This window comes from Bos taurus, chromosome 9 (assembly GCF_002263795.3).
Source record: "Bos taurus isolate L1 Dominette 01449 registration number 42190680 breed Hereford chromosome 9, ARS-UCD2.0, whole genome shotgun sequence".
Lineage (NCBI taxonomy): Eukaryota > Metazoa > Chordata > Mammalia > Artiodactyla > Bovidae > Bos > Bos taurus.
The window spans coordinates 32095539-32118323 of record NC_037336.1 but is presented as its reverse complement, the minus strand read 5'-3'; the positions used below and the strand labels follow the sequence as shown (position 1 = coordinate 32118323).

The following is a 22785-nucleotide window of genomic DNA, read 5'->3' as shown; positions in this document are numbered from 1 at the left end:
TTCTTCCTGGCTTACTTCACTCTGTATAATAGGCTCCAGTTTCATCCACCTGATTAGACCTGATTCAAATGAATTCTTTTTAATGGCTGAGTAATATTCCATTGTGTATACATACCACATTTTCTTATCCATTTGTCTGCTGATGGACATCTAGGTTGCTTCCATGTCCTGGCTATTATAAACAGTGCTGCGATGAACATTGGGGTACACGTGTCTCTTTCAATTCTGGTTTCCTCGGTGTGTATGCCCAGCAGTGGGGTTGCTGGGTCATATGGCAGTTCTATTTCCAGTTTTTTAAGGAATCTCCACACTGTTCTCCATAGTGGCTGTACTAGTTTGCATTCCCACCAACAGTGTAAGAGGGTTCCCTTTTCTCCACACCCTCTCCAGCACTTATTGTTTGTAGACTTTTGGATCACAGCCATTCTAACTGGTGTGAAATGGTATCTCACTGTGGTTTTGATTTGCATTTCTCTGACAATGAGTGATGTTGAGCATCTTTTCATCTGTATGTTAGCCATCTGTATGTCTTCTTTAGAGAAATGTCTGTTTAGTTCTTTGGCCCATTTTTTGATTGCATTGTTCATTTTTCTGGAATTGATCTGCAGGAGTTGCTTATATATTTTTGAGATTAATTATTTGTCATTTGCTTCATTTGCTATTACTTTCTCCCATTCTGAAGGCTGTCTTTTCACCTTGTTTATAGTTTCCTTTGTTGTGCAAAAGCTTTTAAGTTTAATTAGGTCCCATTTTTGCTTTAATTTCCAATACTCTAGGAGGTGGGTCATAGAGGATCCTGCTGTGATTTATGTCGGAGAGTGTTTTGCCTATGTTCTCCTCTAGGAGTTTTATAGTTTCTGGTCTTACGTTTAGATCTTTAATCCATTTTGAGTTTGTTTTTGTGCATGGTGTTAGAAAGTGTTCTAGTTTCATTCTTTTACAAGTGGTTGACCAGTTTTCCCAGCACCATTTGTTAAAGAGATTTTCTTTTCTCCACTGTATATTCTTGTCTTTGTCGAAGACAAGGTGTCCATAGGTGCGTGGATTTATCTCTGGGCTTTCTATTTTGTTCCATTGATATATATTTCTGTCTTTGTGCCAGTACCATACTGTCTTGATGACTGTGGCTTTGTAGTACAGCCTGAAGTCAGGCAGGCTGATTCCACCAGTTCCATTCTTCTTTCTCAAGATAGCTTTGGCTACTTGAGGTTTTTTGTATTTCCATACAAGTTGTGAAATTATTTGTTCCAGTTCTGTGAAAAATACCATTGGTAGCTTGATAGGGATTGCACTGAATCGATAGACTGCTTTGGGTAGTATACTCATTTTCACTATATTGATTCTTCCAATCCATGAACATGGTATATTTCTCCATCTATTAGTATCCTCTTTGATTTCTTTCATCAGTGTTTTATAGTTTTCTATATATAGGTCTTTTGTTTCTTTAGGTAGATATATTCCTAAGTATTTAATTATTTTCGTTGCAATGGTGAATGGAATTGTTTCCTTAATTTCTCTGTTTTCTCATTATTAGTGTATAGGAATGCAAGGGATTTGTGTGTGTTAAATTTTATATCCTGCAACTATACTATATTCATTGATTAGCTCTAGTTATTTTCTGGTGGAGTCTTTAGGGTTTTCTATGTAGAGGATCATGTCATCTGCAAACAGTGAGAGTTTTACTTCCTCTTTTCCAATCTGGATTCCTTTTATTTCTTTTTCTGCTCTGATTGCTATGTTGAATAGCAGTGGTGAGAGTGGGCACTGTTGTCTTGTTCCTGACTTTAGGGGAAATGCTTTCAGTTTTTCACCATTGAGGATAATGTTTGCTGTGGGTTTGTCATATATAGCTTTTACTATGTTGAGGTATGTTCCTTCTATTCCTGCTTTCTGTAGGGTTTTTATCATAAATGGATGTTGAATTTTGCCAAAGGCTTTCTCTGCATCTATTGAGATAATCATATGGTTTTTATCTTTCAATTTGTTAATGTGGTGTATTACGTTGATTGATTTGCAGATATTGAAGAATCCTTGCATCCCTGGGATAAAGCCCACTTGGTCATGATGTATGATCTTTTTAATATGTTGTTGGATTCTGTTTGCTAGAATTTTGTTAAGGATTTTTGCATCTATGTTCATCAGTGATATTGGCCTGTAGTTTTCTTTTTCTGTGGCATCTTTGTCAGGTTTTGGTATTAGGGTGATGGTGGCCTCATAGAATGAGTTTGGAAGTTTACCTTCCTCTGCAATTTTCTGGAAGAGTTTGAGTAGGACAGGTGTTAGCTCTTCTCTAAATTTTTGGTAGAATTCAGCTGTGAAGCCGTCTGGACCTGGGCTTTTTTTTGCTGGAAGATTTGATTACAGTTTCAATTTCTGTGCTTGTGCCTGGTCTGCTAAGATTTTCTGTTTCTTCCTGGTTCAGTTTTGGAAAGTTGTACTTTTCTAAGAATTTGTCCATTTCTTCCAGGTTGTCCATTTTATTGGCATATAATTGCTGATAATAGTCTCTTATGATCCTTTGTATTTCTGTGTTGTCTGTTGTGATCTCTCCATTTTCATTTCTAATTTTGTTGATCTGATTCTTCTCCCTTTGTTTCTTGATGAGTCTGGCTAATGGTTTGTCAATTTTATTTATCTTCTCAAAGAACCAGCTTTTGGCTTTGTTGATTTTTGCTATGGTCTCTTTTGTTTCTTTTGCATTTATTTCTGCCCTGATTTTTAAGATTTCTCTCCTACTAACCCTGGGGTTCTTCATTTCTTCCTTTTCTAGTTGCTTTAGGTGTAGAGTTGGGTTATTTATTTGACTTTTTTCTTGTTTCTTGAGGTAAGCCTGTATTGCTATGAACCTTCCCCTTAGCACTGCTTTTACAGTGTCCCAGACATGGAACAATAGACTGGTTCGAAATAGGAAAAGGAGTAGGTCAAGGCTGTATATTGTCACCCTGCTTATTGAACTTATATGCAGAGTACATCATGAGAAACACTGGGCTGGAGGAAGCACAGGCTGGAATCAAGATTGCCAGGAGAAAGATCAATAACCTCAGATACGCAGATGACACTACCCTTATGGAAGAAAGTGAAGAACTAGAGAGCCTCTTGATGAAAGTGAAAGAGGAGAGTAAAAAAGTTGACTTAAAACTCAATATTCAGAAAACTAAGATCATGGCATCTGGTCCCATCACTTCATGGGAAATAGATGGGGAAACAGTGGAAACAGTGGCTGATTTTAATTTTCTGGGCTCCAAAATCACTGCAGATGGTGACTGCAGCCATGAAATTAAAAGACACTTACTCCTTGGAAGGAAAGTTATGACCAACCTAGACAGCATATTAAAAAGCAGAGACATTACTTTGCCAACAAAGGTCCGTCTAGTCAAGGCTATGGTTTTTCCAGTGTCATGTATGGATGTGAGAGTTGGACTATAAAGAAAGCTGAGCACTGAAGAATTGATTATTTTGAACTGTGGGGTTGGAGAAGACTCTTGAGAGTCCCTTGGACTGTAAGGGGATCCAACCAGTCCATCCTAAAGGAGATCAGTCCTGGGAATTCATTGGAAGGACTGATGTTGAAGCTGAAAGTCCAATACTTTGGCCACCTGATGCGGAGAGCTGACTCATTTGAAAAGACCCTGATGCTGGGAAAGATTGAGGGCAGGAGGAGAAGGGGACGATGGAGGATGAGATGGTTGGATGGCATCACAGACTCAATGGATATGGGTTTGGGTGAACTCCAGGAGTTGGTGATGGACAGGGAGGCCTGGTGTGCTGTGGTTCATGGGGTCTCAAAGAGTTGGACACGACTGAGCAACTGAACTGAATAGGTTTTGGGTTGTTGTGTTTTCATTTTCATTCATTTCTACGCATATTTTGATTTCTTTTTTGATTTCTTCTGTGATTTGTTGGTTATTCATCAGTGTGTTGTTCAGCCATTCTTGATTAATGAGTAGAATATTAAACTTTTACAGGTTTTTCCTAAGAGGCCTTGGATAGTTTATAGGAATATTCTCCAAATACCGACATATTTTTTATCATTACATACAATTCAGTAAGCCAATTAAGAAGTATAGGTGATTGTTTGGCATTCAATATTTTGGTGCTAGAGAAAAGGGGGCCAAAAGAAAAAAAAAGATATAATCCTAGTCCCCAAGATTTCAATCTTGTTGCACATAGGATGCTGGAAATACCTTAAACCAATACTGGAATTTATACTTTGCACTATAAACTTAACTGGCAAGTCTTCATTTCCAAGCCTGTATCAAACATTAATTTTTGATATTTGTTGATGCAAAATGCCTTTCACTCTCTAAACATAAATGTGTGATGTGTAACCTGGAGTGCTTTGCTTTCTTAAAGAGAAGTCTTCTGTGAATGCTGTTAATGGAACTGGTGGTAGCAATTCACCGAATAGAAGGCATATTTCTAGCCTCAGGCAACTTGATAGTAAATGGTGACAAAGACATTAAATAAGTTCTTCATACACTTTCAAGATCCTTCCTAAACCACTGCTGGATGGTTTTCAAATCCCATCAGGAAGAGTGATCATTTCCTATATTGACTGTGCCCAATTTTTTTTTAGATGAACATAACCAGGGCAACATTATATGAACACTTTGATGAGTTCTCTACTATGGTCATTTAAATGGGTCATTTTATAGATGCTGTTTCTCTATTAAGTTAAATGAGAAACTTATGTTTCAGATATTGTACCCACTAGAAATACCATGACTCCACTAAGCGGCAACAATGTGTAAAATGTGGAGTACTCCAACTGTGAGGTTTATGAGATAGTCCAAAGCAATAAATACTCATTTGAAACTTATGTGATTTTCTACAGTAAATGTTATTGGAAACAATAATACTTTCAGGAAACTACAATTCTCGCTTTACACAATCCCATCTGTCTGTGCCCCTCTCTCTTCTGCAGCATATTTAGCACCGCAACCACCCATGGTCAGACCTATCTGATCTGCCTCACTGACAGTTATCAGTATATAACCTCCAACTTCACGACTCTGCAATGTCAGACTGGGGTTCCTAACTAGACTGTGAATTCCCAAAGGGCAATGATTATGCTACTTATGTCTTCTGATTCTCAAAAAGGTTTGTAGCAGTGGATAAATGAAAAAATAGCTGTTGACAGACTGCTGCCAGCCATTCTTTATTTTAAGTGACATGTGAAAGAAAAATACCTTAAGATTTTTTTTTTTAAGTGCAGAAAGAATTCAGTTCAGACCAACTGGATGAAAACATCTTAATCTCTATCAAAGGACATTTTCATGTTCTAGCTAAGCTCATACAAGCACTGCTTTGCTGATCCAGATATTAAAAATTCTGGTTAAAATCAAGAGTCTTCTATGAACAAGGTACTCTGACATAGCCTTGTCCATTTAGTAGGCAATCCCTGATCAAACCTATTATTTACTTAAAATATTGTTTGGAGAACTATAAATTGTTACTATATTTGATATAAATATCAAAGTATGAGTTGGTGATTCTTGGTGGAAGGGGAAAGCCTTTTGACAAGGAATTATTCTTCACTGTAGATACTAAACTCTTTGTTTTCATAGAGCCTTTGCCTCATCATTTTAATGAAATGCCAGCTCAGTAAATATTTTTTAAATAAGGCATTTGGAGAAGTCAAGGGTTAATAAAAGGGAAATGATGGAATTTAGAGGAATGAAACATTCTTGATTTGTCCAAGTAGGGGAGCACTGGGATACGAAATAAGAGATCAAACATACCTGTTACGCCTCAGGGGACACACAGGTACTATTTGTCTTTTATAGAGATTAAGGTCTTTTATGTGAGGGCAGGAATATTTAAAGCAGGACATGTTGAAATAAATTGAAAGGCAGTCATCAATAATAATCATTTCCATTTTCTGACCGAACTTCAATTCAAATTAAATGTTAAGTGAAAATTAACTAGTGAAAATAGCCAGTGAAAATCAGTAAGCAAACATATAGAACCAAGTTTTTAAGGTTTTTGGAATAAGAAAAACAGAAAGGTTAAGCTCTCATGGGCAAGTCGGGTTCTTCATCTATTAAACAAACAGCTAGACTAGATCGCTGAGCTCCAGCCCAGCTTCTTCCCTCTATCACCTCCCACCTCATGCCAGTATCTGTTCTCAAGTTCCCCACACTCACTTGCAGTTGATCTCAGGAAAATGAAATGTGGTTTTTCCTAATCAATACTTTTGTTGTTGTTGTTTAGTCACTAAGTCATGTCTTGACTCTTTTGGAACCCCATGGACTGTAGCATGTAAGGCTCATCTGTCCATGGGATTTCCCAGGCAAGAATACAGGAGTGGGTTGCCATTTCCGTCTCCAGGGGATCTGCCTGACCCAGGGATCGAACACACATCTCCTGATTGGCAGGTGGATTCTTTACAACTGTGCCACCTGGGAAGCCCAATCAATACTTTCAGTTCAGTCGCTCAGTTGTGTCCGACTCTTTGTGACCCCATGAATCACAGCACCGCAGGCCTCCCTGTCCATCAGCAACTCCCGGAGTTTACTCAGACTCATGTCCATTGAGTCGGTGATGCCATCCAGCCATCTCATTCTCTGTCGTCCCCTTCTCCTCCTGCCCCCAATCCCTCCCAGCATCAGGGTCTTTTCCAATGAGTCAACTCTTCGCATGAAGTGGCCAAAGTATTGGAGTTTCAGCCTTAGCCTCAGTCTTTCCAGTGAACACTCAGGACTGATCTCCTGTAGAATGGACTGGTTGGATCTCCTTGCAGTCCAAGGGACTCTCAAGAGTCTTCTCCAACACCACAGTTCAAAAGCATGAAATATCAATAACCTCAGATATGCAGATGACACCGCCCTTGTGGCAGAAAGTGAAGAGGAACTAAAGAGCCTCTTGATGAAAGTGAAAGTGGAGAGTGAAAAAGTTGGCCTAAAGCTCAACATTCAGAAAACTAAGGTCATGGCATCTGGTCCCATCACTACATGGCAAATAGATGGGGAAACAGTGGAAACAGTGTCAGACTTTATTTTTGGGGGCTCCAAAATCACTGCAGATGGTGACTGCAGCCATGAAATTAAAAGACGCTCACTCCTTGGAAGGAAGATTATGACCAACCTAGATAGCCTATTGAAAAGTAGAGACATTACTTTGCCAACAAAGGTCCGTCTAGTCAAGGCTATGGTTTTTCTAGTGGTCATGTATGGATGTGAGAGTTGGACTGTGAAGAAAGCTGAGACCTACTATATAAGTTAACAAAAGTTCATTCTTACCAGATTTGCAACTGTCTACTAAATCATCTTCCAGGATAACCTGCATCGATCGTGGAATACTTCCAACAGATAGCCTTTGAACCTAGCAAGGAAAAGAAAGCGGATACTGAGTACATGTAGATATATACTAAATATTCAGAAGCCTAGCAGTTCTTGACATTACTGTCTGTTTCTCTGGTATTATCATGCAATTTAATTATGATGGGGATTTAAGGAATTTTCTTGAAACTTGTGCCTACTATCAGTTGAAGAATTTACTAAAACTAAACTAAAATAAAAACATTCAGATGGAAATAGCTCAAAGCATAATCAACCTGGGGGGTGGTCAAAATAAAACATGCTCCAGCTACTAAACACAATAATAAAGTTACTTAACCAGAAAAGAGAGGCAGTTCTACCCTGATCTCTATTCATAAGACCTGGGACAAATCACTCAGTTCTTTTGATTATTCGTTAGAGAACTCTAGCTTTATTCTTATTATATGTGTGCCTTATTACTTCCTTTATAGAAGACTAATCTCTCAGGTTCCCTTGCAGCTAAGTGTGGTCATATGACTAAGTTCTGACCAATGAGACACAAGTAAACTTGTTGCAGAAGACTTTGAGGGAGACAGCTTAAATGGATACTTGGTTTAGATGACAGGTGCTTTTGCTTCCTTTTTCCTATTCCTTGACTGGGATACAGATGTTACAGAATTGTAGCCACCATCCTGAACCACTGACCACTATAAGAATAGAAGCCATTTATTAAGAATGGTGTAGAAAGACAGAAGGGGTCTGAGTCTTTGACACTGAATAAAGCCTTTGTGTTTAAGCTGCAAGTAAAGGAAACTAAGGCTCATGCACACATGTTTAAAATGTTTATGTATACCTCATTTGGCACAGCATGTAAATTGTACCTAAACCCTAAATCCTGCCCACTCCAGTGTTTAACCACCAATTAAACCCATTTAATTTTTTCCTATCACTTAGGTAAACTTCTTAAAAATTCATGTTTTCAATTTAAAATAATTATTAAGTCACTTCATAACCTTCCTGCCAATGCTCACTATAAAAAGATGACCATTTTATGGTCTCTAAATGCTATACTCTATGAGAAAAAAATGTCATGCTTGATCTTATACTAGGTGATGACGCAAATACCATATATAATCTGTTACATGTTCCCGAGTGCTGGCAGTTTACCCAAAGCTGAAAAACACTTCTACAAATTTATTTTTCTCATGTATTTGATCATTTACCTGTTCCTGAATTTTGATTTCCTGATAATCTCTACACCTGGTTGGAGATGACAAGTCTGAGAGGCAAGTGAATTTTGAAGAATCACAGTTCTCCAAGCTGGGACATGAGGATGGCCGGAAGAAAGTATAATACTGCTCAAAGTCAGCCTGGACCACAAATACATGCTTGCACTTGTTACACATGTAATCCCGCTCAAACTCCAGGATCTTCACCAGACTTGTTCGAATTACTGTCCCCGTGACAGACAAGAAGTGTCCCACATCCTTGGTTTTAGGGATGTGCTCCCTCACCAGCTCAGGACAAACAGGCAATCCTGATGGAGAAACAAAACAAAAACACATCAACTTATATCTTGAGATATGATTCCATGCAATATATTTTTCTCGTATTTCCTAAAGGAGTATAATTTCAGGAAAAAAGAAAAAACTTCTGTGTTTTACTTAAGAAAAAGGTCAAATCAACTCAATTAAGAAAATAGAAAAGACACAACAGTCAGAATGGCCATCATCAAAAAGTCTACAAATGATAAATGCTGGAGAGGGTATGGAGAGAAGAAAACCCTCCTACACTATTGATGGTGACGTAAATTGGCAGAGTCACTATGGAGAACAGTATGGAGATTCCTTAAAAAACTAAAAATACAGCTTCCATATGTTCCAGAAATCCCATTCCTGGGAGAAAAACATGGTTGGCAAGAATACATGCATCCCAATGTAAACTGCAGTGCTGTTTACAACAGCCAAGACATGGAAGCAACCTAAATGTCCATCGACAGAGGAATGGATAAAAAAGATGTAGTACATATATACAATGGGATATTACTCAGCCATTAAAAAGAATGAAATAATGCCATTTGCAGCAATATGAATGGACCTAGAGACTGTCATACGGAGTGAAGGAAGTCAGACAGGAAGAGAAATATCATATGATATCCCTTATATGTGAAATCTAAAAAGAAATGATACAAATGAATTTACTTACAGAAGAGTAAGAAAGTAAGAAAGAGACTCACAGACTCAGAGAACAAACCTATAGTTGCCATGGGAGTAGAGGGAAGGATGAGAGGAAGGGTTAGGGAGTTTGGGATAGACAGATACACAGTGCCATATTTAAAATAGATAATCAACAAAGACCTACTGTATAGCACATGGAAATTTGCTCAATGTTATGTGGCAACCTGGTTGAAAGCGGAGTTTGAGGGAGAGTGGATACATGTATATGTATGGCTGAGTCCCTTTGTTGATAGTTTCCCTGAAACTATCACAACATTGTTAATTGGCTATACCTCAGTATAAAAAAAAAAGAATAAGATGCAGCACATACACTTTAATACAATGGAATATTACTCAGCCATTAAAACAAATGAAATAAAGCCATTTACAACAACATGGATGAACCTGGAGATTATCATAGTAAGTGAAATAAGTCAGATAGAGGAAGACAAATATCATATGATACTGCTTACATGTGAAATCGAAAAACCAACAAAATGATGCACACACTACTGTATTTAAAATAGATAACCAGTAAGGACCCACTGCATAGCACAGGGAACTCGGCTCAATATTCTGTAATAACCTAAATGGGAAAAGAACTAGAAAAAGAACAGATAATGTGTATGTGTAATTGAATCGCTCTGTTGTATGGCTGAAACTAACACAACATTGTTAATCAACTATGCTCCAATATATAATAAAATTTTTTTAAAAAATAGAAAAGAATTATTCCAAATAACAATTGTCAGTGGACTCTCTTTAAAAGTATGGATGATAAAATAACCTGGATTTTAAAAAGAACTGATCCTCTTAAGAGGGCTATCTGTTAAGTAGAATGTAAATATAGTATATTACATTCTATCTCAGTAAAAATGTAAATAGAGTATATAAATTTAACCTTACTCAATGACAAATACACTGCCACACACCACACATAAAATCAATTGATGACTCTGATAACAATTGTGGTTCTGATAACCACAAAGCTAAGTGATAAAGAAATGGCAGTGGAATGACCAAAGGCTAGTGCTTTCTCTAGTTAGGTTTAGGATTTATTAATACATAAATCTGACAGTGTTTTCAAGCCTTGTAACTTGCCCTCTCTAGTCTTGCCTTTCTCATGACTTCCAATCTCCTAGTCCAGACAAAAAGCGTGAATATCTGCAAATCATGGTACCTCTGCAGCTTTCCGACGCTACTTTGGAGAACTCTCCCCAGTTCACTCAGCAAGTTAGAGTACATTCAGATTTACCCTTCTGCAAGAAAACCTAAGTCGAGGCTAGCACCCTCACATGTACAAAAATAGAAGCGCTAAACAAAATGGTAAAATGAATGCACTAATGCATAGAAGATGTCCTTTATATCTGGAGGAAACTTCTGCCAGGAAGAGTGTAAAAGAAGGTACTCCTGGAGTCCAGAGACACCTTCCTTTCCTTGCAAGTGATGATCTAGCCCTGGGCATGCTGGGTCATGACAAGACTATGCAATACTGGTTTTACTTCGATCAGCATGAGGAATTGTGCTAGAGAGATATTCCACACTCAGGAAGAAAGCAGGTGGGAGGTGAAGAGTTTTAGCCTCAACCACAAGGGTCCCTCCCTCTTATGCTCACCAACCCTCTCTGTGTTCCTCCTGCAGTGCCAGGGTGAGTGAATTCCCTGCTGTCCAGACTGCCAAGGGGCCTGTGGCTAAATGCAATTATAGCATCTCTAATGAAAAAAACTAAGTAAACAATTACAACCGACTTTTCTAAGAAAATCAGCTTTTCATAATCTTCTACACTTTAACAATACAGGACAATATGACATCTTAATGTTATCTCACTGAATGGAATCATGTATGTGATACATGTGAAAATAAACTTTTTTTTTAGAATCAAACAAATTAGTCTGGAACATGATATTACCATTAAGTGATTTATTTTTTATTCTAAAGTAACTGCATTATTTTAAGAAAAGGGTAGTAGAGGTGAGTATATTTTTGGATCTTCACACTGTTTCATATTATTGCAATTTTTAAGCAAATTTATAATATGAAGATAGAGCTAAAAGTAACAGCAAAACTGACCACAAAAATCAAAACCTTAGAACTAAAAAAGAGTAAGGGATGATAGAAATGTCAATTTATTTTAATCTTTTTGTCTTACTATATGTTACTAAGTGTATTCTTCAACTTATCCCAGTAAAGCAGCAGGTACATCAGAAATTAAGCCACCATTAACACTAAACAACAAAAACTCTATCATTCTCTGACTCATTTAATGAGAGAAATTAAATTATTACTTAAAACAGAGACACATCCAGATCTGTGTTAGAGGTTATGTCCAGATCAATTACTTCAGGAGAAGGCAATGGCATCCCACTCCAGTACTCTTGCCTGGAAAATCCCATGGATGGAGGAGCCTGGGGGGCTGCAGTCCATGGGGTCGCCAAGAGTCGGACACTACTGAGCGACTTCACTTTCACTTTTACTTTCATGCATTGGAGAAGGAAATGGCAACCCACTCCAGTGTTCTTGCCTGGAGAATCCCAGGGACGGGGGAGCCTGGTGGCTGCCGTCTATGGGGTTGCACAGAGTCAGACACAACTGAAGCGACTTAGCAGCAGCAACTTAGCAGCAATTACTTCAAGCCCGTGGTTGCCGGCAGGCAGTCCCTGGAAATCAGCATCAGCCTCAGAGCTTTCGAGAAATGCAGATTCTTGGACAAGAGGTCAGATCTCTTCCATGAATAACTCTGGGGGTGGGGCCCAGCAATCAGCACTTTAACAAGTCCTACAGGTGATTCTGATGCCCATTAATGTTTGAGAAACACTACTTGAAATAACATGTGAGGGGCTTCCCTGAGGGCTCACTGGTAAGGAATCTGCCTGCCAATGCAGGAGACATGAGTTCGATCCCTGATCCTAGAGGATACCACCTGCCATGGAGCAACTTAAGCCTACGCGCCACAACTACTGAGCCTGTGCTCTAGAGCCCGTGCTCCACAAGAGAAGCCACTGCAGTGGGAAGCCTGTGCAACACAGCTGCAGAGTCGCAGCCACTCTCTGCAACTAGAGAAAAGCCTGCACAGCTTCGAAGACCCAGGACAGCCAAAAATAAATAAATAAATAATGTTTAAAAAAAACCCATGTGAGTGCTATTTTTTTCTCACTTACTTTGATGCTGTTTATTTGAATACCTTTCATCAAAACCACTGCGAATAGCAAGTAAATTTTCTGTGTCTATGCTCAGTCACTCAGTCGTGTCTGACTGTGACCCCATGGACTGCAGCCTGCCAGGCTCCTCTGCCCATGGAGTTTTCCAGGCAAGGATACTGGAGTAGGTTGCCATTTCCTACTCTAGGGGATGTTCCCGATCCAGGAATCAAGCTTGCGTCTCCTGCACTGGCAGGCGATTCTTTACCACTGCACCACCTGGGAAGCCCAAGTAAACTTCAGACCAATAACAATCCCAGAAGACAAAGAGCAATGCATATTCTAGAAAAACAAGCCAGAAAAACGTGTTATGTTCCTAAGGAGACGGAGCCACAGACACATCCTGTGTGTGTGTGTTCAGTCACTCAGTCGTATCCAACTCTATGAGACCCCTTGGATGGTACCCCACCAGACCCCTCTGTCCCTGGGATTTACACCTGGCGAGAATACTAGAGTGGGTTGCCATTTCCTCCTCCAGGGAATCTTCCAGACCCAGAGATCGAACCCATGTTTCCCACATCTCCTGCATTGGCAGGTGGATTCTCTACCACTGAGCCACTGGGGAAGCCCACAGAGGCATCCTGGGTTTTACTAATTCAATGCCTTGCCTGAGTCCAAAATGGAGGTGCAATATACCTAAAACCAGACCATTCCCACTCCTGGTTCATTCTGCCTGGGACACCCGCATCCCTCCCTGATCTCATCTTCTAGTCTAGAATCCTTGGGTGAATCATCTAGGACAATTCACTCCCTGCTCAGCGAGCTAATATATCTTCTAAATATCTTCAGTGACACATGTGTCACATAAGTAAAAGATGCCAGTGAGTGCCTTTACAATTATGTTCAATACGTACATATGCATGGATCTGTGGGCATACATACATAAATTGGGAAATAAATTTGACTATACAGCTGTCTCCCTTATAGCCTTGAAGCTCTTTAGATGAGGGACTATACCATGTGCATTTTGGTTTCCCAAGGGTCTAGCAAATCCCCACATGGGATATGTTTGTAGAATGATGTTATTTTGGTAGTAATATAATTTGCAAGTCACTTTCTCAGAGGATAATGAAGAAACGGGCTAAATTCACCTGAAACCAATAGGATCACTTAGGCAGACAGAATTTTAGTATTTAAACTGAGCATTGAAAAGTGTCTAAACATAAAGACAGCCTAAAGTCATTTCTTAAATACCATTTCAATAACATCAACTAAAGTCCCTTTTAACAACCATTCTGAAACATCATAAGAACAGAACATTTTTTCTTGATCCTAGCAAGATATTACCTAGTATCTGATACATAAAGATTAATAATATTCATAATTTTATTCCAGTAAGTGTAACTGCAGATACTATTTTTTCACCTAAATCAAGTATCTGGTATTTTTTTGAATTTTAATTTATCTCCAAGGAATTCTATAGGGACTCCTAATCTTTCTGAAATCACAGCATTCATTTTTGGGTTTTTTTTTTTTTTCCTTTTTTTTTGGCCAGGCAGCATTTGGGATCTTAGTTCCCTGACCAGGGATCGAACCTGCATCCCCTGTATTGGAAGCACAGAGTCTTAACCACTGGACCTCTAGGGAAGTCCCACAGCAATCGATTTTGTTATTTATAAATCCCCATCTTTCTGAAATGTAGTAAATACTTATTTTCAAACAAAATGGCACATCTGTTCTCTAATCCTAGATTGCAGGAATTCAAAGACATAGCTTTAACACTACAAGTTGCTAATTGCTCCACTGCAATTTCTTTAAACTTAAGAAGCTTTGTCTGTTATTCATCCCAAAAAAGTTACTGAGGGCCTGATAGGTGCCCAGCACAATGCTAATCTTGATATAAAAAAATAATGAATTTTATCACTGGGTAGCATCTACCAAATTTTCTTATTCTTTGAATTACCTATACTTTTATTGTCAGTAGTCACAAAAGCTCAGAAAGCTGTATTAGTTTTATACACACATACATATGTGTATATATGCACACAAATATTCTCCCTCCTCTCAGTTGGTATGGCTAGTAGCCAGCCTAGCCTTCCAAATGTCCAGAGAAACAGTATAGAATCATGATTCTTCTCCAAAAGTGACCATCAATTACACAATGGATATGTTTTTAAGTATGGTGGCTTAGTTGCTAAATTGTGTCTGACTCTTGTGACCCCGTAGACAGTAGCCCTCCAGGCTTCTCTATCCATGGGATTTTCCCAAGCAAGAATACTGGAGTGAGTTGCCATTTCCTTCTCTAGGGGATCTTTCTGACCTGGAGATGAAACCTGGGTCTTCTGTATTGCAGGTTGATTCTTTACTATCTGAGTCACCTGGAAAGCCCATTTTAAGTATAAAAATCTATTATTAGTGCTTAAACTCAATATATGTTGGGATTTCTCAAAATCTTCCTAAAAAACAATATGGCAGTAAAATTCACCTGATATCCTGGCATGAAGATTCTGCTTCATGGAGAGACCTTCAGGCTGAGAAAGGGACTGGAGAATCGTCAAGGCTGATCTTCTCAGTGCATTATCAAAAATAGTTAGCACTTCATTAGGGAAGGCATTGAAATATTCCCCAATTTCCATGTTGGTCTCAAAAAGGGTCATGGCATTAACCACAACTGGGTAATGAGCATCTTCATCTCTTTCCTTCAAGATGAGAAGTATGTCGTTCTTATGGTACTCCGAAACATAGGACTCAAACACTTGACCAACCAATGTAACTTGATCGCTATTCATCTTGATCTAGGTAACTAAAGAAAGAGAAAGGACTGTGTTATACCTTTGCTTTTCTAGACTTATATACTAGTTTACAAAAAAGACTGTTTGGCTGTAAATCATTCTGACTTTGCGCCAGACTCTAATTTGATCTGAATTATCTGTTATAGTCACTTGCCTGGAAAATTCCATGGACAGAGGATCCTGGTGGACTACAGTCCGTGGTGTCACAAAGAGTTGGACATGACTTAGCGACTGAGCACAATTATTAAGCACATAAAATCTTAAATGCCAGTCTTTTGGTTTAAGTTCCTCCTAGTAGAGTTCTTTGCAAGCATCCTGGTTCCAGGTTTTATTTACATAAAAAACATTTTTCTCTCTCTCCCTGGCAAACCTAGTCTCACACACACACACACACTCATTTGTATTCTGCTACATACTACTATTCAGACCAGTAGCAATTCTGACTTAAGGAGTTAATAAATTGGCTTTAGAAATTTACATTTGGAGGTGAAAGTGTTCCTCTTTTCTTTTTCTAACCTCGGAAAACTATTGTTGCTTTAGTCTCTAAGTCATGTCTGACTTTTTGAGACTCCATGGACTGTAGCCCATCAGGCTCCTCTGTCCCTGGGATTTTCCAAGCAAGAATACTGGAGTGGATTGCCATTTCCTTCTCCAAGGGATCTTCCCAACCCAGGGATCAAACCCAAGTTTTCCATGTCTCCTGCATTGGCAGGTGGATTCTTAACCACTGAGCCTCCTAGGAAGCTCCACACTAGAAATCAGCTGGCAGGAAAAAATGGCTTCTTAAAAATAATTTTACTTCTTAGCCACTTTGTTCTTTCAGTGCTTATGACCGGAAGGGGTTCAGCTGGCTTCAGCAAAAATAGTTGTGAAAAGTATAAAAAAAAAACCTAGGAAATTAAATTGAGGAAAGGAAACTGTCTCTAAATGAGAAATCACTATGATTAAAAGTAAATATATTACATTTTAATTTATATCTACAGATTAAAAAGGGCCTGCTGCTATTCTATTTTCATGAATATATGTAGATAACATGTACAAGGCACTATTCTGGGAAATGAAAAAAGCACAATAAAAGGTCCTCTATGCCTCAGATAACCAAAGAACAGATCAAATGAAGTGATGTTCTAACAGTGGTAAAAATGCAATACAAATGGGAGCACAAAAGAGACAAGAATTAAATATAAATGGAGTGACAACCCCAGACGTGCCAAAGGACAGTTACAAATAAACTGCCCAAATTGATCATTTAAGAAATTCACATTTGGTTTGGAAACAGACCACTGGAGGACAAATGTCCTTTGACTTATTTCATTCAATCAACATCTGTTGTCCTAGAAATAGATGAAAGAAGATTGTTATGACATTCACGGTTTAGCATCCTAAATATGTGTTACACGTGCTACTAGCAATATTTTGCTTTCTCTGGGAAGCTACTCGAAGGTATGAAAGGAGTAAGGGGTAGTATACCACAGTTATGTCAAGAATCCTGACACTTACAGGATGCCAATGTGAGATTAAGAGATGTATAGGCCACTACACTGATAAGTATTTTGTGTGGGGTAGGTATACATTCAGCTAAGAGTAAAGAAGAAAAAGCACTTGAGAAAGAACAACTAATCATACAGTATTTTCATCATTTGGCCTTTGCTGGAAAAACAAAACAAAACAAAACTGGGACTCTTAGAGTGGCTATAAGATAAGGTCTCAGTTCAGTTCAGTCTCTCAGTCATGTCCAGACTCTTTGCAACCCCACAGACTGCAGCATGCCAGGCTTCCCTGTCCATCACCAACTCCAGGAGCTTGCTCAAACTCATGTCCATCGAATCAGTGATGCCATCCAACCATCTCATCCTCTGTTGTCCCTTTAGATAACCTCTAAGATTCTATAAATGCATATTAAATTTGGAGCCAAAAACTTAGCAACTTAAAAGGCAGTTTCACATAAGGCTGGAAGGGGGTAGTCTCAGAATTCATGGTTCATATTAAGATCAGTTTAAATTTCGCCTAGTCTTTTTGAAACAGCATCACTAAAAAAAAAAGCATTCACTTTCAATATCTGGGCACAACTGACTAAGCAGCTTGCTAACCCTAGAAACATGCTCACTCATACTTGAGCAGCGTTTTACAACTTTCAAGTTCCTTTTCCTTTTTCTTATGGAATATTTGAAGACAAATAAAGCCAGGTTGTGCTACTTTATTCTCTTAAGTAAATCGCCAACAAGAAAAACCCAGGAGGATGCATAAGCTGTAACTTCCAGCTGGGTCCCTGGGAATCACAGCCCGCACACCCGCCGCACCGCCCCTCCGGGGGCCACGCCCCTGCACCCTAAGATCCGCCCTCTTTGGCACCGCCCCCTTCCCGCCCCCCAGCTTCAGCTCTCCGCCTCCTCCCCGCGGGCGCTCCGCAAACGTGGAGCCAAGTTGTGCCCGGAGAACAGCTTTCCACACTTCCGTCTCTGGACACTGCCCGTGCCCGACAACAACATTTCCTAGGCTCAGCTGCGGGCAGCCGCATCGCCGGCCCAGGCCCGAAGTTGAATAGTTTTGGAATTAACCAGGTGTGGGCAAGACTTGGGACCCTCTGCGGGAGAAATAAAGAATGGTGAAACGAAGCTGCGGCTTTCACTTACTGGCGGTTACGCGGTGTCAGAAGTCACCGGGGGCTGCTCCCGACGCTGAGGGACACGAAGGGCTCAGGCCAGGCGGCGGGGTAGTGCGCGGGGCCCGCGAGGCGGGAGGAGGCCCCGGGTGGAGGCGGGGCGGGTGGCGCGCGCGGGGCCGCTGGAGGCGCCGTCGGCCCCGGGGACGCGCAGGCACCCGCGGGTCCGCCTGGCGCCCGGGCGAGATAGGCGCCACGCGGGCGGCTTGATCGGGCCCGCGCTCCCGAGGGACGCCGGGCCGCGCACTGCCTCAAGTTGGCGGTTCAGGTGCCTCTTCCGGGTGGAGGAGCGGGCGGGCGGGCGCGCGCCCCGCCGAGCGCTGCCGGACGAGAGAGGCGGGGCGGGGCGGGGCTGGATGGGAGGAGCGAGGCGGGTCCCGGCCAGGGCGCCAGGAGCCCCGGGGCGGGCTAGACTGAGCGGTAGGCGGTGGCTCTTAGGTTTTGCACGCGCTGGGCTTTCCTTCTTGTCTTAAGACCTCTGCCAGACCCAAAGCCGCCAAGATTTTTCTGTTTTCTTCCACAAGTTTTAGAATGAAGGTTTTAAGTTTAGGTTTATGATTAATTTTGAGCTGATTTTTGGATATGCTGCAAAATACGGATTTTTTTTTGCGAAATATGGATCTTGGGATAACTTTATTAATAGAAATCTACTACTATTAAAAGAGCTATATTTTTTCCACTGAATAGCCTTTGGACTTACCTCCAATGTCAGTTGTCCTTATATGCGGGTCTAAGACTTAATATTCTGTTCCCCGATGTATTTGTCTAGCTTTATAAAAATACGGTCATAAACAGGGTCATTTGAAAAGACCCTGATGTTGGGACAGATTGAAGGCGGGAGAAGGGGACGACAGAAGATATGATGGTTGGATGGCATCACCAAATCAATGGATGTGAGTTTGCGTAAACTCCGGGAGCTGGCGTAAACTCAGGGAGCTGGCGATGGACAAGGGAGGCCTGGCGTGCTGCAGTGCATGGGGTCTCAAACAGCTGGACACGACTGAGCAACTGAACTGAACTGATAAAAACACGAGGTTGTCTTAATTACTGTAACTATAATGAGTCGTGAAATCGGGTAGATCGTTTGGCCTCTAGTTTTGTTCTTTTTCAAAGTTGTTAGGGCTCTTCTGTTCCAAATGAATTTTAAAGCCAGCCTGTTGTTTTCTGTGAAAAAGCTGCAATTTTTATTGGGGTTGCATAGAATCTGTCGGAGAAAGCAACGGCACCCCACTCCAGAACTTTTGCCTAGAAAATCCCATGGATAGAGGAGCCTGGTAGGCTGCAGTCCATGGGGTTGCGAAGAGTCGGACACGACTGAGCAACTTCACTTTCACTTTTCACTTTCATGCATTGGAGAAGGAAATGGCAACCCACTCCAGTGTTCTTGCCTGGAGAATCCCAGGGATAGGGGAGCCTGGTGGGCTGCCGTCTATGGGGTCGCACAGAGTCGGACACGACTGAAGCGACTTAGCAGCAGCAGCAGAATCTGTAGGTCAGTTTGGGAAGAATCTACTTGTTATTAGTATTTTATGACCCTTGAATAAAGTAAACCTCCCCGTCTATTTAGGGGTTCAGTTCAGTTCAGTTGCTCAGTCATGTCCGACTCTTTGCGACCCCATGAATCGCAGCACGCCAGGCCTCCCTGTCCATCACCAACTCCCAGAGTTCACTCAAACTCCTGCCATCTCATCCTCTGTAGTCCCCTTTTCCTCCTGCCCCCAATCCCTCCCAGCATCAGAGTCTTTTCCAATGAGTTAGCTCTTCGCATGAGGTGGCCAAAGTTCTGGAGTTTCAGCTTTTTGTCCTTCCAAAGAACACCCAGGGCTGATCTCCTTTAGAATGGACTGGTTGGATCTCCTTGCAGACCAAGGGACTCACAAGAGTCTTCTCCAACACCACAGTTCAAAAGCGTCAATTCTTCGGCACTCAGCTTTCTTCACAGTCCAACTCTCACATCCATACATGACCACTGGAAAAACCACAGCCTTGACTAGATGGACCTTTGTTGGCACAGTAATGTCTCTGCTTTTCAATATGCTCTCTAGGTTAGTCATAATCTTCCTTCCAAGGAGTAAGCGTCTTTTAATTTCATGGCTGCAATCACCATCTGCAGTGATTTTGGAGCCCAAGAAAATAAAGTCTGACACTGTTTCCACTGTTTCCCCATCTATTTCCCATGAAGTGATGGGACCAGATGCCATGATCTCCGTTTTCTGAATATTGAGCTTTAAGCCAACTTTTTCACTCTCCACTTGCACTGTGATTAAGAAGCTTTTTAGTTCCTCTTCACTTTCTGCCATAAGGGTGGTGTCATCTGCATATCTGAGGTTATTGATATTTCTCCTGGCAATCTTGATTCCAGCTTGTGCTTCTTCCAGTCCAGCGTTTCTCATGATGTACTCTGCATATAAGTTAAATAAGCAGGGTGACAATATACAGCCTTGACGTACTCCTTTTCCTGTTTGGAACCAGTCTGTTGTTCCATGTCCAGTTCTAACTGTTGCTTCCTGACCTGCACATAGGTTTCTCAAGAGGCAGGTCAAGTGGTCTGGTATTCCCATCTCAGAACTTTCCACAGTTTATTGTGATCCACACAGTCAAATGTTTTGGCATACTCAATAAAGCAGAAATACATGTTTTTCTGGTACTCTCTTGCTTTTTTGATGATCTAGTGGATGTTGGCAATTTGATCTCTGGTTCCTCTGCCTTTTCTAAAACCAGCTTGAATATCTGGAAGTTCATGGTTCACATATTGCTGAAGCCTGGCTTGGAGAATTTTGAGCATTATTGTGCAGTAGTTTGAGCATTCTTTGACATTGCCTTTCTATGGGATTGGAATGAAAACTGACCTTTTCTAGTCCTGTGGCCACTGCTGAGTTTTCCAAATTTGCTGGGATATTGACTGCAGCACTTTCACAGCATCATCTTTCAGGATTTGAAATAGCTCAACTGGAATTCCATTACCTCCACTAGCTTTGTTCATAGTGATGCTTATGTAATCTCGAAGTTTTTTGCTGTTATGTCAAATTCATCTGTCAGATTTATCCCTAAAATCATGGGAAAGAAGGGACCATACTTTTTGATTATATATAAATGTTACCAGTTTCAATTTCTGGTTGTTCTTTGCATACAATTGATTTTTAACATTTTATTATTAAAAATTTTAAAGCAGTTTTAGGTTCATAGCAAAATTGAATAGGAAGTACAAAAATTGCCCATATAATCCTTGTCTCCACACAGCTGCAACCTCCCTGTTAGTATCCTTTTACCAGAGTGGTGGATTGGTTAAAATTGATGAACTGACATTAACACATCATCATCACTCAAAGTCCATGGCTTATAGTAGGGTTCACTCTCGGTGTACATTCTGTTTTGACAGAGGTATAATAAAAGGCATCCACCACTGCATGTTACACAGAATAGTTTCACTGGCCTAAAAATCTAAAAATCATCCCTCCAACCCCACTAACTCCTAGCAATAACTGATCGTTATACTCTCTCTGTAGTTTTCCAGGATATCGTGTAGTTGAAATCATACAGTATGTTGTCTTTTCAGATCAGCTTTTTCACTTAGTAATATACATTTAAATTTCTTTCATGCCTGTTCATGGCTTGGGCAGCTCATTTCTTTTTGGTGCTGAATGATACTGCATTATCTGCACATACCACACTATCCACTCACCTACAGAAGGACCAATTTTGGTTGCTTCCAAGTTCAGCCAATTATGGATAAAGCTGCCGTAAACAACCACGTGCAGATTTTGTGTGAACATAGTTTTCAGCTCCTTTGGGTAAATACAAAGGAGCATGACTGCTGCATAATATGGTTAAGAGTAGTTTTGTAGGAAACAACCAAAATGTCTTCCAAAGTAGCTGTACCATTTTATTCCCATCCACCATGAATGAAAGTTGCTTTTGCTCCACATCCTCTCCAGCATTTTGTGTTTTTAGTGTTTTGAATTTTAGCCATTCTAATAGGTATGTAGTATCTCATTGTTATTTTGCTTTGCATTTCCCTGTTGACATATGATGTTGAATATCTTTTCATACACTTAACTTTTATCTGTATATATTGGGCGTCTTCCGGTCTTTTGCCCATTTTTTAGTAACAGTGCTTGTTTTCTTATTGTTGTTTATTTTTCTCAGAAAATGCCTCCAAGGAAGAATGAAAACAGATATTTGAAGATTTGTTACTTTATACATTTGGCATTTTTTAGATAAAAAACACTCTACAAATCCAAAGGCTATAATGTTTTAATATATATAATTACATTTTATATGCTTCCATTTTCTCTCCATTCTTAGCATTGTTATGCTTTTTAAAAAAATCAGTTGACTAATAAAATTTGCAATATACATTATAATTAAGTCCACTTTCAAGTAACACTATACTACTCCAAGTATTTTATAGTAGCAAAGTAATCCTCAATCTTTCCTCCCATCCCTTGCATCATGGCACTCATCCACTTTACTTATATAAGCTTGTAAGACTTAGCTCTGCATAATGAATATACTACTGCTATTATTATGTGGAGCACACTGTTCTGTTAGATCAATAAGTTTTTATTTTCATTTAGTTTTTCTTCAGTACTCTTCCTTAGTTTATGTAGATCTGAATTTCTGATATATTATATCCTTTCTCTTCAAAGAACTTTTAACTTTTCTTGCAAGGTAGACTTGCAGGCAACAAACTCCCTACATTTTTGTCTGAGAAAAATA

General features: G+C 40.0%; 1 protein-coding gene across 11 annotated transcripts in view; it reads right to left on the bottom strand.

Annotated features, from left to right (window-relative positions):
• Positions 1-18345, bottom strand: part of MCM9 (minichromosome maintenance 9 homologous recombination repair factor) — a 126610-nt gene extending 108265 nt beyond the window's left edge. For 10 of the 11 annotated variants that reach the window (XR_009495990.1, XR_009495991.1, XR_009495992.1 and 7 more), the window contains exons 1-4: positions 18038-18345; positions 15098-15415; positions 8483-8796; positions 7242-7323 (exon numbers count right to left, since the gene is read on the bottom strand). Coding sequence is in view for 5 of the 11 variants with exons in the window: in XM_059890139.1 (XP_059746122.1) it covers positions 7242-7323; positions 8483-8796; positions 15098-15401 (700 nt within the window). In the remaining 6 variants the exon portion in view is untranslated. The remainder of the gene's footprint in view (positions 1-7241; positions 7324-8482; positions 8797-15097; positions 15416-18037) is intronic. The other variant, XM_010808407.4, reaches the window with a different exon arrangement.
• Positions 18346-22785: the final 4440 nt, after the last annotated feature.